The sequence below is a fragment of the Oryctolagus cuniculus genome, chromosome 13 (assembly GCF_051225735.1).
Source record: "Oryctolagus cuniculus isolate XC-2025 breed Fujian yellow rabbit chromosome 13, ASM5122573v1, whole genome shotgun sequence".
Lineage (NCBI taxonomy): Eukaryota > Metazoa > Chordata > Mammalia > Lagomorpha > Leporidae > Oryctolagus > Oryctolagus cuniculus.
The window spans coordinates 105,319,045-105,337,682 of NC_142879.1; the positions used below are offsets into that span (position 1 = coordinate 105,319,045).

The 18,638-nt window shown below is 46.3% G+C and overlaps 2 protein-coding genes across 2 annotated transcripts in view; one reads left to right on the plus strand and one right to left on the minus strand.

Annotated features, from left to right (window-relative positions):
* Nucleotides 1–2,130, plus strand: part of LOC103350866 (uncharacterized) — a 50,049-nt gene extending 47,919 nt beyond the window's left edge. The window contains exon 19 of the mRNA XM_051820972.3: nt 103–2,130. Coding sequence (XP_051676932.3) covers nt 103–153 — 51 coding nt within the window. The 3' untranslated portion in view covers nt 154–2,130. The remainder of the gene's footprint in view (nt 1–102) is intronic.
* Nucleotides 2,131–7,009: 4,879 nt separating this feature from the next.
* The window catches only part of APBB1IP (amyloid beta precursor protein binding family B member 1 interacting protein), a 99,591-nt gene continuing 87,962 nt past the window's right edge, over nt 7,010–18,638 (minus strand). Inside the window, exons 11-14 of the mRNA XM_051820970.3 lie at nt 15,772–15,870; nt 15,120–15,234; nt 9,863–9,966; nt 7,010–7,960 (exon numbers count right to left, since the gene is read on the minus strand). Of these exons, the coding sequence (XP_051676930.3) occupies nt 7,451–7,960; nt 9,863–9,966; nt 15,120–15,234; nt 15,772–15,870 (828 nt within the window). The 3' untranslated portion in view covers nt 7,010–7,450. The remainder of the gene's footprint in view (nt 7,961–9,862; nt 9,967–15,119; nt 15,235–15,771; nt 15,871–18,638) is intronic.

Below are 18,638 nucleotides of genomic sequence, written 5' to 3' on the forward strand. Positions count from 1 at the left end.
TCGTCACAAAGTTCATGGAAATGTGTATTATGAAAAAAATGCATGGATTCCAGAAGTCTGCATCAAAACAAACTTATCTTTTAATTCCATTTTCCCTCCAAGTTTTTGAAGTACCTTCATAACCATACAGCCCAGTGGTTGTGCTCCTGGTGACTTGAAAGCATAGCCACACAAAACCCTGCCTGTGGAGGTTTACAGCAGCCTTCTCCATAATCATTAATACTTGAAAGCAACCAAGACATTATTCAGAAGGTGAATGGATAAATACACCATCGGTACATCCACATGGAGGGATAATTTTCAGCAATAAGGATAAATGAACTATACAGCCATGAAAGTACGTGAAGGAACCTTAAATGCATATTACCACATGGAAGAAGCCCTCTGAAAAGGTTACATACTGTACAATTCTCATATGGAACAGTTTTAAAGGGTTTAACTGTGGAGACAGCAGAAGGATCAGTGGTTGGGTTTGGGAAAGATCAAGGGGCAGAGCTCAGAGGACTTGGGCAGTGAAACCATCCTGTATGATACTGTAATGGTGGATACATACCATTATGCATATATAAAAACCTATAGATTGTGGAACATCAAGAGTAAACCCTAAGGTAAACTATGACTTTGAGTGATAATATTGTGTCAGTGTAGGTTTACTGTTACAAATGTACTGTTCTTTCGTGGGGTACTGTAGTAGTGTGTGGTGGCAAGAGGTTGTGGGAACTCCTTAGAACTTCATTTAATTTTGTTTCAAACTTAAAACTGCTCTCAAAAACAAAGTGTATTAAAAAGAACTGAGTGGATTGTTTAAATACAGATTAAATTGTGTGGTAGAGAGCATTTGAGAGTGGGGATTAAGATCTGATTAATTTTCTTAGAATAAAGCAATGGAAAATACACAGACCTTAGAGAATTGGGGGTTAAAGTTACTTTATACTATACATTTCATTGGAGTCCCAGAAGAAATGAATAAAGAGAGGCAGTATCTGAAACAAGCGAGAATTTTCCAGAATAGTGAGCCATGTATTCGTAGATTCAGAAACTTAAGTAAATTGTGAATTTAAATAAAAAGAAGCCCACACTTAGACCCAGTCTGTGAGAGCACCAAAGGTGGGTCTTAAATCATCCAGAGCGGGCAACAAAGAGAAGACCATAAATAAATAAAGAGTCTGATAGCCGTCTTCTGGACAGCAGTAGTGGGAACCATCTCCTCCGAGACTTCAGAGTATTTACTGTCATCCTGGAGTTTGGCGTCTAGTGAAACAGTCTTTTAAGAATAAGAAAGAAATAAGGACATTCTACGGAGGAAAAAAAGTCAAAATTGAACTGTAATTAAAATAACCAGGCAATAATTGTGTGTGTGTGTGTGTGTGTATGTATGTAATTGAACTTCAAGGGTTCCAAAGCCTTTTACTTAGGTTTACTTAGACTTCACTGAGTGTGGATATTATCATTACAGGTAGCCATTAAAAGAACAGAAACAGATCTTAAAATGCAGAGAGAAAAGTCTTTAATTGCAACAAAAAGGCAAGAAAAGAAGAAAAAACATAATAGAAAAATCCAGGCAAAAAGTACAATTTAAGATGTTTAAAAACTTTGTGAGAACAAAGTTTGCAGTTAAAAGATAATGATTACTCGAGTAATTATAAACACAACAAAATCCATACTGACTGCAAGTGGTAGACCTAGCACATAATCACACAGAGTTTGAAGGTGAATGACTAGAAAGATTTGTCAGGCAAATTACTGGGGACTACCTATAAAATCTGAGTGTATCAAACCAGATGAAAAAAACTCAACAAACTTCAAAGTCTCATTTTTAAAAAAAAGATGTATTTATTTATTTGAAAGGCAGGGTTACAGGGAGGCAGAGAGAGAGAATCTTCGTCCAGTAGTTCACTCCCCAAATGGCCACAATGACTGGAGCTGAGCTGATCTGAATCCAGGAGCCAGGAGCTTCTTCAGGGTCTCGCAGCATGTGGGTGTGTTAGGTAGAAGTTAAAAATTAGCCTAGGTGTGTGAGAAGGGCCTGAGGAACCAACACCTGCTGTGGAAGCCCCCCCACACCCAAGCCCAGCATTTTGCACTTCAAAGTCCTGCCCGGACCCTGATAACCTTCCAAGTGGTCCCAGCCCTCCCCCCACCCCCAAAGCTCCCAGGAGAATTCTCTCTCCTCAGTACCAAAGGGGTTACCTGACCTGATAATATGGGGCAATAAAACCCTCATAGATGCCCTAGGGGAAGCCCCTCTTGGGGGCTTGGCCTGCCAGCAAATCTGGGAAGGAATTTGCTAATTTACACCCAACAAACCCTTTGTCCTAAAGGAGAAGAGGGAGGGAATAAAGAGACGCCCTTAAAACCTAGGAGTCTGGCCAGCACCGCAGCTCACTAGGCTAATCCTCCACCTAGCGGCGCTGGCACACTGGGTTCTAGTCCCGGTCGGGGCGCCGGATTCTTTCCCGGTTGCCCCTCTTCCAGGCCAGCTCTCTGCTGTGGCCAGGGAAGGCAGTGGAGGATGGCCTAAGTGCTTGGGCCCTGCACCCCATGGGAGACCAGGAGAAGCACCTGCCTCCTGGCTTCGGATCAGTGCGGTGCGCCGGCCGTGGCGGCCATTGGAGGGTAAACCAACGGCAAAAATAAGACCTTTCTCTCTCTCTCTCACTATCCACTCTGCCTGTCAAAACAAACAAACAAACAAACAAAAAAAACAACAACAACCTAGGAGTCTGACCAAAGGCTGTGCGAGCTCTCTGCTCTCTGCTGAGCTGCCTGCCTGGCCTGGCCACCTGTAGTCTCTCCATTCAACCATGGAACCTGGGTTTTCCCCAGTCCGAGTGACTGGGCACTCTACTCTCCATCTGTCCCATCCTTGCTGACGGATGCCCTAGCCGCAATAAAACCTTGTTACTCTGCTCTGTCTCACGCCTGAATTCTTTCTTGCATGAAGACAAGAACCCCAGCACTTCTCTGCGGTGGCAGGTGCAGGGGCCCAGACACTTGGGCCATTTTCCACTGCTTTCCCAAGGCTATTAGCAGGGAGCTGGATGAGAAGTGGAGCAGCCGGGACTTGAACTGGCGCCCATGTGGGATGCCAGCACTACAGGCAGCAGCTTTGCCCACTGTGATACAGCACCAGCCCCAAAAGTCTCAATTTTTAATTTGGTGATTCAGTGTCATACTAGCCTTAATTTCTATGATCAAACAAAGAGGACCTACTGGAAAATCTTTCTAGAATCTTGCATTGGACAGATTAAATCATGTTTCCCTTCAATTCTACCAACCCCAGTAGTTTTAAGTACAGTCAGTAATTCCATGGGCCTTTGTTCTTGGTCTTGTTGTACAAGAAATTCTATAGTTTATGATTCATGATGTATAATTACTATTATAATTCTTGCACTTCCTCCACCCTCCACTCCTCCCTGGCTTTTACTCTTCTCCCACATGCAATTACCTGGTCACACTTTTCACGAAAGGAAAACAAATGTTTTTGGTATTTTCAGGGTGGATCAAAATAACCTTCCTGAGGAATAGAGAGTATTACACTCACTGAGAGCTCAGAGAGGATCAGACACCCAAGAGCCTGTTTCACTGAATGGAAATCGTAGAGCTGTTAATGTGGTGCTTAGGCCTGCTGAGAGCAAACTTCTCCCTGCAGCCCGGAGTCTGCAGTCATGAGCAAAACCACCTTCATGTTGCATTTGCGCTGTCCAGCAAAGAGCGGAATGGACAGCCCACATGGGCTGCAGAGATGCATGGACACAGCAACCCTTTGGTCCATGAGAATTCGATCACCTTTTTGATCTTGAAACCAGTTAATGCTCTTCAGGGCTTTCCTAAAATGCATGTCACCAAGTGTTAAAGCACGCACGCGGTAGTGCTGGATTTTTAGAATACCTTTATTTTCCCTGTAAAGGAAGGTGTGCCATGGAGAGAAGTTAGGAGACCTGAGATGCGGTTCAGCTAGCCCCGTGGAGCCTCGGCTTAGCAAATGCTTGGGCTGGTTTCTCCTCTAAGTCAGGAGTGTGTTTGAAAGGACACTTAGGGGATCTTCTCTGAAACCCGTGGCCTCCACAACCCTTCCCTCTCTCCCTCCCCAGAGCCCAGGGTCCTGCTGTCTGACCCTCTCCTGCCCACAGCAGTGGTCCTCGTTTATCAGGTTCCGGCTACAGGTGGGTTGGGGAGGAATGACCTTGACTCCTCGAGACCAACGCGGGGCTCCTTCAGGGAGTTTTCCAGGTGAGGCAAGAGACAGTCCGTCTCTCAGGAACTGAGGCGTTGAATGCCTTCCATCCTGGCCACTGAGAAACTGAGTGACACTGCAAAAATATACCAATGCTGCAGAAAGAGAGACCCTGAGGAAGTCTGGGCAGGAGCAGAGATGAGAAATGAGAGAACAGTGAAGTGTCAGGAACCTGTTGTGGGCCCTCCTGAGTGCTCAGAGGTGGGGAATGTTCGGCCCGTGGGCCATATGAGGCCCGTGCAATCATTTGGTCTGACCCTGCCAAGGCAATTATGGACGGGACTTGAAATTCAATGCATACAAAGTGGGCTGATTTTTAAGTTGATAATTTTGTATGGCCCGTGGATGACGTTATAACTATCCAAATGGCCCTTTGCAGAAAAAAATAAAGGTCTCCTACAACTAGTAGGTGCATATTTAACCTGGGGTTTCTGGGCCCCTGCCTCTGAGTCGCGTGATAAATGCCCACCTTTTGATTTTGATTGCGTTTACTCCAATTAGTTTTGTTCCATCGTCAGAAGCCTAACTGATAGGGTGGGCTGGGTCATTGCGAGGGTCCCCTCGTTTTCAAGAGTCTGTGGCTGTCTGCTGGAGATGGCATTTTTGCTCCCTTCTATAGCTACAACTGTGAAGTACTATCACGCTTTTTGTACCTTGAAATAAACTCAGCAAAGCACTGTTTTATTATCCTCTTCCTAGCTATTTAATTACTCCTCTCAAACACAAATGCATTTCCTGGTCTGCAACCCAGAAGGTAATTTTGATCCACATAAGGATAACGAAGGAGGATCTTCTGTCTTGAGCCTTGATTACTGCCTCATCAATCTACCAGATTAAACCTGGACAAGGCTGAGTGGCCAGGGACATCCTGTTTGACCCCCCTTCACTGGGCTGGGAATCTCCCTATCAGCCTCCAGTGAAATTAGGATGCTATCACACTTCCTCTATTCCTCCAGAGTTCTGTTCAGCTACCAGGATTTAATCAGATATCAGAAAAACTGTTTTTCTTGCTGCATGTTGATATCAAAAGAACATCATAAAATAAGACACACAGAAGAGTATGTCACATGAGAGTCTACCCCATTAGATTCTATCAGACCTTCCCTAATAGATTCTATCCTGTTACAAGGACATGCTTGAGAAAAATTTAAGAGTGTCTTAGCAGTTTTAATCGTTGAATAGTTTGGTTTCAAAGAGGCCAGCATTGTGACATAGCAGGTTAAGCCACAGCTTGCAATGCTGGCATCCCTGATGGGCACCGGTTCGAGTCCTGGCTGCTCCATTTTCATTCCAGCTCCCTACTAATGGCCTGGGAAGATGGTTCAAGGGCCTGGCCCCTGCACCTGCGTGGGAGACCCAGATGAAGCTCCTCCTGACTTAAACCTGGCCCATTCTTGGTCACTGAGGCCATTTAGGGAGTGAACCAGTGGATGGAAGATCTATCTATCCCTCTCTCTTTCTAACTCTGCTGTTTAAATAAATCTTTAAAAAAAAAAAGAATGAACTTTTAAAATTGTCATCTTGGAGCTTTCCTCAATTATTCAAAAGTAAGACTAATCACCTTCTTTAGTTAAAAAACATGTCATATTTATTATTTATTTCCTATCCACTTTAAGATTTGGAGGAATTTTACAACAGGAAACAGACCAGAAATAAACTGTGAAAGTGAAATTAAGAAAATCTAAACGCCCTGCCCTAGTAATGATATCGGAATTGGACCCCCCTAAAATACTGGAATGTGGCTCCTTAGAGTCCCCCAAAGTCCCATCCTAGGTGCCATATATGTTATCGGAATTTGGCCCCCTAAAATACGTACGAAATGAGGCCCCTTAAAGTTCCCCAAAAGTCCCATCTGGGGTGCCACATGATATCACCTGTGCTTATTAAGTTCTCAATATTAATAAGCCTGTGTGGGTTCTTGTCTAATACTCAGAGAAGAATTCTGAATACCGGCATAAATGAACGAGGCAGCATGATACATTTTAAGCTTTTATTTAGTGCGAAAGATGCATAGGAGAGTGAGGGCTTTAACTATAAGAGAGAGGTAGATCTGGGTTCATATTGAGTACCAGGAACCAGCCACGTGAAGAACATCCAGGCCAGCAGGGCTGCAGCCAGCCTCCTGCTGGCAAGAGGCCAGGGCAAGGAAAAAGGAGGAAATGGCCGGACACACCCTGTCCCAGGCCTTTAATCCACTTTCAAAGGGGAGTGGTTAATGCACCTGATTGGCCGGTTGGCGCTTAGGTGTGGCCAGGTAGGACCTTGCGATCACACCAGGGCGCGGTCACACAGGGGCGTGGTGAAGGAGTGGCCTTCCAGCTCACAAACCTCATCAATTTTAACCTGTACGGGTCTACTTCAGCAGCAGCCCATTAGGGAGGGGATCGGCAAGACAGGAACCGAGCCGGAACTGGCTGTGAAACTGGGCACTAAGGTTGAAGAATACAAGGGTATGTCAGAAAGTGTGTGCAAAAATGGAATTAAAAAGTTTATTCTGGTGCAAAAATTTTTTGAAATCCTTGCAGTTTTTCATAATACACATTTCTGTGTACCTTAAGATCCGGCGTATGCTCGGCTTTCAATGTTTTTTGTACGAAAACAAACAAAATCTTTTCATGTTATCTTTCCATGGACTTTCTGAAGAACTCGTGTGTGTGTGTGTGTGTGTGTGTGTGTGTGTGTTGGGGGTACAGATACATAGTTGTCTTTTCCTGTTCCTATATTTTTATTTATAGGATACTTAACATTGCATTAGTCTAAAACTGAAGTAGCTATGTTTTCAATTATTTTATTATGCCACCATTTAAAAAAATACAATCCAGGAGCTCAAACAACCAACAAGTCCCAAAGAACTCTACCCGGCTTGTCACATTTTCCTCATGGAACTTTACCGAATGTTCTTAAGGCCCCTGAGGTAGCGGTGGACAAGGCACTTCTCAGAGGTCAGGTGGCCTCTTTCTGACCCGGCGTCGCTACCACACCGAATGTCTCCAAGGGTATTTATTTTCTGCAGAAAAACTATTATTATTAAAATCCGATGCCTGTAAGCATAATACAATAAGTGAACATTAAGGACCAAACGCAGGAGGGAAGGTGCAGTCGCCCGTGGGTGCGCGCACACACAGGAGGCCCCGTGCACACCTGGGCGGCCACGCACGGACTTGGGGACAGCAGTGTCACCTGCGCCGTCGCGGACACGAGCGACGCGCGGGCCTAGCACACGTGGCCCCTCTTCTTCTGCAGCGCCTTCATCAGGTCGGCCATGAACGCCTGCTCGCCGCCGCCGCCGCCGCCCGCCGCCCCCGGCTGCTCCGCCCTCTTTGGGGGCGCGGGGGGCTTCCTGGCGCCCGCAGCTGGCGGCCCGGGGCGCGCGGGGGCGGGGGCGGGGGCGGCCGGGGGCGGCGGCGGCGGGGGCGGCGGCAGCGCGGGGTCCGCGGCCGGCGGCGGGGGCGGCGGCGGGGGCACGAAGTCCGGGGGCAGCTCGCCGAAGTCGGGCGGCGGCGGCGGGGGCGGCGGCAGGAAGTCGGGGGGCAGCTCGCCGAAGTCGGGCGGCGGCGGCAGGAAGTCGGGGGGCGCGGGCGCGGCGGAGGCGCGGGGCGCCGGGGTCGGGCCGCCGGCCGCGTCGGAGGAGCGCCGCACGGGGGGCGGCGGCGGCGGCAGGTGAGACTTGGCGGCGGCCCTGGGCGCGCCCGGGTCGTGGGTGCCCGGGGGTGGCTTCCGGTCCTGCAAGGAGGCGACAGCGGGGCGGTGAGTGGTGGGGGCCAGGGTCCCCACGCATCGGGGTTCCGCGGTGAGAGGCGCCCCTTTTCCCAGGGCGTTGGGAGCTTCGCTTCCTCGGGTGCCGGCCGGGAACCGGGACACCTGTTCTTAGCTGTGTGCAGGTTAATCAGGTGTAAAAGGGGCCCCTGAATTGCTATTATTATCTACAGAAGTTTGAGGAAGGTGGAATTCGAAGGTAAGGATTATTTTGGTGCCCCCCCACCCGCAAAAAAAAAAAAAAAAAAAAAAACACCACCAACCACCATGAACAAACCCATGCATTTGAGGAGTCTGTTCACAAAGTTCAGGAAAATGCGTGTTAGGAAAAACCTGCATGGATTTAAATTGTGGGGTTTTTTTTTTTTTGGTACCGGAATTAATCTGTTCATTCCAGTTTTCCATGGACTCTTGGATCTACCCTGCCCTGGCTCAGTGATGAGATCAAGTGACATAAACGTTTGCATGCAGAGTTGTGCTGCATGTGCTGTTGGCAGAACCGGAACACCAGTTGGCTAAAGTCCAACAGGATCATCAGCCCTTCTCCTGCCAGCAGTGCAACGGATAAGAATAGTTTACACTGAATATAGTGCAGCACCCAGGGGTTGCAGGCACTGAATTCAGTCCGATAATTATCATTACCACTACATTTCCATGTTATTAGGCTTCCATTTTCTTTCTTTGCTTAATATCTCAGCATTGGTGATTTCATTTTTAGAACGGGTTTTGTTTTTTTTTTTTTTTCTTCCCCAGCGTGCTTTGTGGATTTTCTATTTTACTTTGTTTCTTTACTTCACATGCCAAGCTAATGAATTAGTGATGTATTTAAAATTTTTTTTTTCTGAACAGGCCGCTCTTGGGAATTTGGGTTCATACACATTTTTAATGATTTCTATTCTGGGATTCTTTGATTTCTTTCAGCATTTTGAATTGTGTCTGTTCCAATGACATTATAGAAGTTAGGAGAATAATAACAGCTGAAAGTAAATCACATAATGAGGCTGTCAGGCTAAGAAGATCGCATCCGAGAAACACAACTTAGGAAAGTACACAGTGTTTTCCAAGAAGTGTGAGAAGTGCAGTCAGTCCCCAACTTCCACTGATTCCTGGGCTGCATGGCGGCCAGTAGGAGGAGGTGAATGAAGAAGCCTGACTCTGAGCCTAGCAGCTGCAGTGGCCAAGTGCTATGCTGTTGTCATCAATATTGAAGGTTGCTTTGCTTCACACATGGGAAGTAGCCAGCAACATTTCTGTCGCTACTGGAGAGGAACTGGATTAGTAACTAACTTCCAACTGTTCATCATAATTTTTAGATAGAGTCAAATGAGTCATTATTCTGAGGAACTGGAAAATTTGGCTGTTATTTTAAAATGCATTTTCTTCTGCGTGGCCCTGAAGAAGCACATAGGGTGCTAATGGGAAACTGTGAAATGCCCCTTGGGTAGTGTAACCGTTTTATTTGTCCTAATCTGACTTTGGGGATCAGCTAGCACTTCCTGTGGAGCTTCTGGCTAACTTGTTACCCTAATTTATTCAGAGAAAATAAATAAGTAAACATCCCCAGGGCTTCCAAGCCACTTTGAGAGAATGCTAAAATCCTTTGACTGAACCAAGAAAATCACTTCAATAAAAGTAAACACCACTAAAGACTTCTGGCATGGAAAATACGGGTTTGCATTTCCCCTAAGCAGGGTGATAACTGCTGGTTTTAACTTTCGATCCCAGCCTATGCCACTTTAGGATAAAACCTAGAAAACAATTATGAAAAGGAAATTGGAGGACCTTCCCAGCTGTTGCAGTGGTGTTTGCTCTCTTGAAAGCAGCAGTTCCGGGACTGAGGAGGTGGGTGTGGGTGACAGCTGGTCTTACCTTGGTGGTTTCAGCATGATTCTGTGCCTCCTGGAGAATGGCGCTGACACGGTGTGCAGCCTTGGGGATCTGACCGTTGGGCTGGGAGGCACCTGCTTTAGGTCCTGAGATGGAGGAAGAGAGAAAAGAAGAGCCAGTGAGGCATCTTTGACGTTCCGGAATGTGAATCTGAAAATATCAAGCAGTTTCTATCCGTAAAGCAGAAGAAAGGATCACAGGCATGGTGGAACACACAGGCCTTGTGGGCAGCCGCAGGCAGACGCCCCTTTTGTTTACACTTAAACATATGGATGGAGACATCAGCACAGACAATTAGGCTAAGGAGATTCCAGGAAGAGGCAGGAAGAACCGTATCTCACTGCTAGACTTCTCACAAGAGATGATGTAGGTAATCAGCCACACCTGAAACCTGCATTGATCACCTGTGTGTTTTATTATACCCTTGTAATCTATGATTGATAACATTTTGTGATCTGTTAAGCGAAAGAACTTTTTCGGGAACTCCTCTTTGTAACCCCAAAAGAATTTTAGGTATGTAAATCCTCTGTGTGCCTTCTTGTGTACAACTAGTCATGTTTAAATACTACTGGACTTGTTGAATAAACGAGCCTTGATCAGGATTTGTCTTGGCTCCATTCTTTGCATCCTTGTCCCCGCACTCCCACTCTCTGTTTCAGGAAACCCGGTTCTTTGTGCTACAGGCCGGCACAAGGCCTCAATGAAAATCCTGCATTCTTGTGGCTGTATTAGTCTGTTTCCTGTTGCTGTAACAAAGTGCCTGACACTGGGTAACTTTATGAAGAAAAGAGGTTTCTTGGGCTCACAGGTCTGGAGGTGCCAGCTTCTGCTTGGCTCTGGTTAGGGCCTCGTGGCAGATGTTGTCATGGTGGCGGGAATGTGTGTGAGTGATCACAGGAGCACATGTGTGAGAGTAGTCACATGGGGAGACCAGAAGCCAGGAGGCAGGAGGAGCCAGCCTTGCTCTGTTTATAACAACCTACTCTTTTAAATGTTTATTTATTATAGTTTTATTTGAAAGGCAGAGAGAGAGATCTTCCATATACTGGTTCACTCCCCAAATGCCCACAACAGCCATGGCTGGGCCAGGTCGAAACCAGGGGCTGAGAACTCCATCCAGGTCTCCCACATGGGTGGCAGGGACCCAAGTGCTTGAGCCATCACCTGCTGCCATCCAGGGTGCTCATTAATATGAAGCTGGAATTGCAATCAAAGGTAGGACTTGAACCAAGAACTGAGATGAGATACGGTGTCCCAAGCACCCTCCTAACAACTGAGCCAAACATCGGCCCCTGTAACAACTCACTGGTGAATCATGAGACTGAATTGTGAGACCAGCGTTGCTCCCTTTTGAGGGCAGTGTCCCCTGTGACACCATCACCTTCCTTTGGGCCCCTCCTCTTCAAGGTCCCACCAGCTCTTAATAGCGCTGCAGTGGGGACTGAGCTTCCAACACATGAATCCTTGGGAGTACACCACACTCAAACCCTAGCAGTGGCAAAACTTGACATGAAATTCAGCAAAAGACTTGGGAGAGTCAATACTTGGTAAAACCCATGGAGAAAATCGGATTAACTGCAACCCTAGAGAATAATATGTTCTGATTTTGAAAACTTGCTGGTGATTGGAAAATAAAACCTTAAAACTCATTTTTAAAATGATGCTTATTTAGGCGGGCGCCACGGCTCACTGGGCTAATCCTCTGCCTGCGGTGCCGGCACACCAGCTTCTAGTCCTGGTCGGGGCGCCAGTTCTGTCCCGGTTGCTCCTCTTCCAGGCCAACTCTGCTGTGGCCCGGGAGTGCAGTAGAGGATGGCCCAAGTCCTTGGGCCCTGTACCCTCATGGGAGACCAGGAGAAGCACCTGGCTCCTGGCTTCGGATCAGAGTGGCGCACCAGCCACAGCGGACATTGGGGAGTGAACCAACGGAAAAGGAAGACCTTTCTCTCTGTCTCTCTCACTGTCCACTCTGCCTGTCAAAATAAATAAATAAAAATAATAAAAAAAGATGCTTATTTTTATTTATGTGAAAGGCAGAGGGAGAGAGAGAGAGACAGAGAGAGAGAGAGAGCAAGCGCTTCTATCTACTGTTTCACTCCTCAAATAATCACAGGAGCCAGGGCCCTGGAACTCCATCCATGTCTCCGTGTGTCTCCCAGAAATCCATGGGAAGGATTCAAGTACTTGAGCCATCAGCTGCAGTCTTCCAGGATGTGCAGTAGTAGGAAACTAGATGGGAAGCAGAGGAGCCAGGACTGTAACCAGCTACTGTGATAGGGATGCAGGAGACCCAGCAGTGTCTGAACCACTGCCAAGTGCCTGCCCCTGTTTATGAATGGATCGTTTACTGCTTCAGACAGTTGTCCACTCATTTGAAAAGCCCGTTAATCTACATAACAAGTCAAAGAAGGCAGTTAAAGACCTCGGAGATTGTAGAGAAGGGACCGTTTGATGAGGAATAGGGTCATTATACAGTCTCAGAGTATGTCTACACAAACTCTGAAGTACAAAATGGAAAATCGACGTAGGAGATGAGTTGGACTATACTTTAACCAAGGGTTCAAAGTTAACATTTCCAGCATAGTTGAGACATGGCACGCCTTCAACTGTGATACCCTGAGGAGAATGCAACAGCGCTCAGGTGGTGTACCTGCCCCAACTACAAAACCTGAAATCAAAAACTAATTAAAAATTTTTTTAAAATTTTACTTAAAAAATTTTAAAAACCCAAAAAACAAAACCTGAAACCCAAGATGAAACACCACATGAATCCAAAAATGAGGGACATGCTAAGAATAAATAGCCCCTATTCTTTTTTAAAAATTGAATGTTTTGGTAGACATGAAAAGGTCAAAGGGGACTAAAAATGCAAGATGGCCGCCAACTACAGTGCAGACTCCTGCACTGGAGCCAGGCCAGGAAAAACACACGGCTGTGAGGAGTACTTGGAGACAACTGCCAGAGCTGGAGCATCGACTGTGGTCCAGATGCAAGTGTTCTATCCGTGTCAGATACTACATTTCCTGAGTTTGAGAAGTAGGCTGGTGTTACTTAGAAATAGCCTTCTGTTTGCAAACTGGAATTTTAAGGGACAAGAGAGGTATGACGTATGCCACCTACTGTCAAATGGTTCAGAAACACAGATGTACTCAAATATGGATAAGATGTAGAAGGGAAGAGAGAGACTGAGAGAGACAGCTAAGCAAATGCAGCAAAATGTTCCATATTGCTGACCTACAGAAGGTTGCATGAAAGGTCTTGGTACCATGCTTGCAACTTGTCTGTTAACTTGAAATTCTATTTATATGGTATTTACATTGTATTAGGTGTTATAAGCAATGTGGGAGATGATTTAAAGTATGCAGGAGGTGTGTGTGGACTGTATGCAATTTTTTTTTTTTTTTTTGACAGGCAGAGTGGACAGTGAGAGAGAGAGAGAGAAAGGTCTTCTTTTTTGCCATTGGTTCACCCTCCAATGGCCGCTGTGGCCGGCACACCGCGCTGATCCGAAGCCAGGAGCCAGGTGCTTCTCCTGGTCTCCCATGCGGGTGCAGGGCCCAAGCACCTGGGCCATCCTCCACTGCACTCCCGGGCCACAGCAGAGAGCTGGACTGGAAGAGGGGCAACCGGGACAGAATCCAGTGCCCCGACCGGGACTAGAACCCGGGGTGCCGGTGCCGCAAGGTGGAGGATTAGCCTATTGAGCCGCGACACCGGCCAAATATTTTTTTATGATGGACTTGAGCATCCTCTTTTTAATCAATAGAAAGCTCATCTAAATTGCTGCAATGACATTCTTCAGAAATTGATTTTAAACAATCTGATTCAACTTAAGAGAAATGAAATCAGCATGTGTTGAGCACTTAGTGTTAAGGGCATTCACATACAGCCTTTTATTACATCCCCAGAGAAACCCTGCAAGGTACTAATTCATTTTTTAAAAAATTTTTTGTCTCAACCATCTTTGAATTCTGAGCACCTGCTGTCACTGCTGGTGGAACACAGGCCGAAAGAAAGAAAAGTTAAGGCACAAAATAATCACAAATTGTGATAAGTGCTCTGAAGAAAACGGTGTAGCAAGAACACATGGAGGGAGCTCACTGTTCCCAGAGCAGTGAGACTGGACATGCTGAGGACACTGTCTTCCCGTGTTGGGTCAGATTCCCCTGACTCTTAATTGCCACGCTTTCCAACTGGGTTTTCCCTGTGAAGCAGCAAGGAACACAGACAGTGTTGCTGTGACAGTCCTTCCACAGTGGAAACCAGTGGTACGAAGCCTTCACTGTAAATGGTGCCAGTTCTTTGAATCATTATTTCCTACACACAAGGTGTCTCATCCACTTAGAAGATCTTAGAACATCTCAGCCACTTAGAAGATACCGGATACCTTCTCTCTCCCACCTTGAGTTTCCTCACTTACAGAGTGGGAAGAATAATCCACATTTTGCAGGACTATTCCAGGAACGAGAAATAGTATACATTGATTCAAAAAGTTCATGGAAACATGTATCATGAAAAAAATAACGCATAGATTTCAGTGTTCTTTGCACCAAAATAAACATAAATTCTATTTTCCACAAACTTTTGGAACCACCCTCTCACTTACTACGATGTCCTCTTCTTGAAAATACAAACATGGTGCTGTTATGTTCTCCTCAAGCGTCATATTTATGCTCTGATGAGAGATACCTTCCGCTAGTGCACTCTAAATTAAGGATCAGCACTGTGGCATGAAGCATATATTAAAAAAAAATCAAAGCTTTGTTCAAGATCACTTAGAAGAAAATAGATGCATGGGTGTGTGAGATGCTGGATTGAGCTGAGGTTGAGCCTGAGCATGAGAAAACAAATACTCTGAATGCTGCCTATAAAGTTCTGTTTTAATAAAATGTGTTGGATACATTAAAATAATTTTTTTTTTCTCGAAAGACAGGAGAGGGAGAGTGAGCTCCCTTCCTTTGGGTCACTGCCCTTATGCCTGCAACTCAATCCATGCCTCCCACATTTGTGGCAGGGACCCAAAACCCTGAGCCACCACTGTTGCCTTCCAGGGTGTGCATTAGGGAGCCAACTGCAGCCAGGAGTTGGAGCCAAGAGTCAACGCCAGATACTCTGATATCTGGTCTACAAGTGTCTTCACTTGCATCTCAATCATTAGCCAAACGCCCACCTCTGGATAAGTTTTGAACTTGAGATCTGAGCTTTGAATACATGTGGGACTCATTCTCTTGCTTAGTACCTGTGGGAGGCTGAGCTGTTGTCGCTGTGGTGACGGTCCCCAGGCTCGTCCACCGAGAGGCAAGTCCAGCCCTCGCCACGGCCCGCTGATAGTTGTCATAGAGCGTCTTGCCATACTAGGGAGCAGACACAGGGAAGAAAGAAAGGAAATCACTCATGCCAGATCCTGCACTCAATTGCAACATACACATTGAGAAAACAACAACAACAACTTCATGACTGTTCTTTTCAACCTTTGCCCATTATGGAGTATATTTCAATAAATATGTTTTCATATGTTCAACAATTCTCCATATTAGCAGAACCAATCAATACTTCCACCTGCACATTAGAGGCGAGACTAAACCCCATAATTCTTCATGTAACTCTACCCTAGATTCCATCCTGTTTCTCAGCTGCACACCGAGCCTAAACTCTTCAGGGGTAAACTGAAGTCTCGAGCGGAAGTCAACCCTTGGGGTTCACATCAGAGGAGGGGTCTCCGTCTCCGTCTGCATCCCACCCACCTATGTGGGTGATCCAGTGGGCAAATAAGTGAGATTATGTCTGAGGCTTTACCCAAGATGGGTCAAGTGGCTCACGGTAGCACAGAAGCTCAGCCCAGGTCAGGAAGGTGATTGGCAAATTCCAGGGAAATCCACATGTGGGCTCACCTTGGCAATCCGTATGCCCATGACCCACTGGTTGAGAGCTCTTGCGTCATCACAGCAGAGGTACTTGATGTACTGAGACTCCTTCTGAATCTGAGGATGCTGGGAAGAAGCAGTTTTAAAGCCAGTTTATAAAATCTTCATTTCCTAGGAACTCAAAGCATCACTCAAAATAGCTTTCAAAAGACTTAACATATATGACTTACTGAGGTAGGGGCAAAAATGGTAGCAATTTTACAATTAGGAAGAGGGGTACTGGGTACTTCTAAAAATGACTAAATCTTGAAAGAATTTAAGAAATCTCATATACTTGAGCATAAGCACATCTTACTAAATTATCAGTAATTATTTTCACTTCTGCATTTTTAACATTTGCAAGTCTTCACAAATCATATTTCTGTCTCTCCCAAATCTGAGTTGTTTCTGTGTCAGACAAGGGAACTTACCATTGTAAGTCTTTTATTTTATTTTATTTTATTTTGAGGTAGACACAACTTATACTTGGTCCTTGTGGGATATTTGGTCTTTTAAACAATATTTTCATTTTATCTGAAAGAGAGTTCTCCCATCTGCTCGTTCACTCCTCAAATGCCCACAACAGTCAGGGTTCCCTTGGTCAGGCCAAAGCTAGGAGCAGGAAGTCCATCAGCGTCTCCCATGTGGGTGGCCAGGACCTGCTGCCTCCCAAGGTGTGTATTAACAGGAGTCTGGCCTGGAAGGGAGGAGCTGAGACTCTGATTTGGGATGCAAGTGGCGACTTAACTACTGCATCAAACACTCAAAGGGCACTAAGTCTTCACATCAGTGGCACTCTGGCAGGCAGCTGGGGACTAGAAACCTTGCCACTCCTGCCAGCGGCCTGGCCTGTGCTATGATGGCTTTGCCCAGGAAGGATAACCAGGCACAGACTCAGCGCTTGGTGAGAGTTTAATACAGATTGTATATATTTTACAAAGAAGAAATTGAGGCTCAGAGAAGTTGCTATTACCCTGTAAACTCTTGGGGGAGGGATCTCTTGAATTATTACTCAGAATTTCCATATTCATATTAAGCTATGAAGCCCGAATTCCAGACTTTAACAATACTACAAGAGAATTCACAAATTAAAATACAATTCTTCCTTTTGGCCTTTTGAGCCGATTGAGGGACTCTGTTTTAAATGTACACTGCTTTCTTTCTTTAGATCTGGCGGCCCTCAGGATCTGCCTCCATTAGGTTTGGAGAAGGAGCATCGCCTGCTTGCTCAGGCTTCCGGCACTCTGCCTCTCACCTGGGCACAGCAACTCCCCAGGATGCCAGAATGTTGCTGTAACTTTCCAGTCTGGCCAGCAGGTGGAAGCAGAGACACTTTCGAATGACTGCTGCACATTCCATTGTTACCGTCATTCAGTGCTTACTCCTTCATTCTGAATGTCGGATTTTATTTTCACAAATGTCAATAATCTGAACGTAGATTTTCTTTTTCCGAAATGTTACCTTTGGAGGCCCTTACCATTGCAAGTCTCCATGGATTAGTTTGTTATGTTAATTAGCCTGAAAGTCATAGTGATGTAAAATACTAAGTTGAGCTCTTATTAGATGGAATAAAACAGTTTACCAGGGCCTGTAGCACTCCCATAGAGGGTAAAGTTCACAAGGCCAATCCAACACCCTGGTCTTTTTTGCACCAAAAACCCAGCTCCCTAAACTACAGCTTCATTCTTTTCCACATTGCCATGTAAAGGGGTAAGCTGGCTTCTTCTTTTTAAAAAAATATTTATTTATATATTTATTTGAAGGCCATAGTGACAGAGAGAGAGATCTTCCAAATGCCCACAACGGCCAGGTCTGGGCCAGGCTGAAGCCAGAAACCAGGGGCCAGGAACTCCATCCGGGTCTCCCACGTGGGTGACAGGGGCCCAAGTACTTGGGCCATCTCCCATTACTTTCCCAGGTGCATTAGCAGGAAACTGAATGGGAAGTGGAGCAGCCAGGACTTGAACCTGCATTCCTTTTTTTTTTTTTTTGACAGCTAGAGTTAGACAATGAGAAGGAAAGACAGAGAAAGGTCTTCCTTCATTGATTCACCCCTCAAATGGTCGCTATGGCCGGAGCTACGCCGATCCGAAGCCAGGAGCCAGGCGCTTCCCCCTGGTCTCCCATGAGGGTGCAGGGCCCAAGCACTTGGGCCATCCTCCACTGCACTCCTGGGCCACAGCAGAGAGCTGGACTGGAAGAGGGGCAACCGGGACAGAATCCGGCGCCCTGACCGGGACTAGAACCCGGGGTGCCAGTGCCGCAGGCGGAGGATTAGCCTAGTGAGCCGCGGCGCCAGCCAATAAAATGGCTTTTGAACATGGAACAGAGGCAAGAATGCTTGAACTTGAGTTCTCACAGTGGCTCCTCCCATGCTGACCTTGTCTTGACTTTCCATCAGTGGGGCTAATCTCCCCAGATTCCTTCCAGTACACATGTGCTGTGGACAGAGACAGGGGACTCTGACGTGAGGTGACCTCCAGGGTCTCAGCTAAGCCTCCCGACAGGCTCCAGGATCCTTTCTGGCCCCGTTGTTAATGAACGAGTGAGTGTGCTTCTTCCCAATCACGTCTTGGGACCTCACCTGGGGGCTGACTCCCTAACTGAGCCTTGTACTGAAAAATTATTTGCCAAGGGGCTTAAGGAAAATGCTGGCTGCATGCCACAGGCCAGATTCTTGTGCAATGATTTAATTGCCCTTGGCCTTACAAAGAAAGGAGCCATCTTGGAAATGCACACACAGAAGCCAGGGCAGCTGCAGAAGTTAGAGACCCTCTAAACCACAAAATGAGGAAACAGAGAGGTTGAGCCATCTGTGCAAGGCCGAAGGGTGGTGGTAGAACAGTAATGAGAAC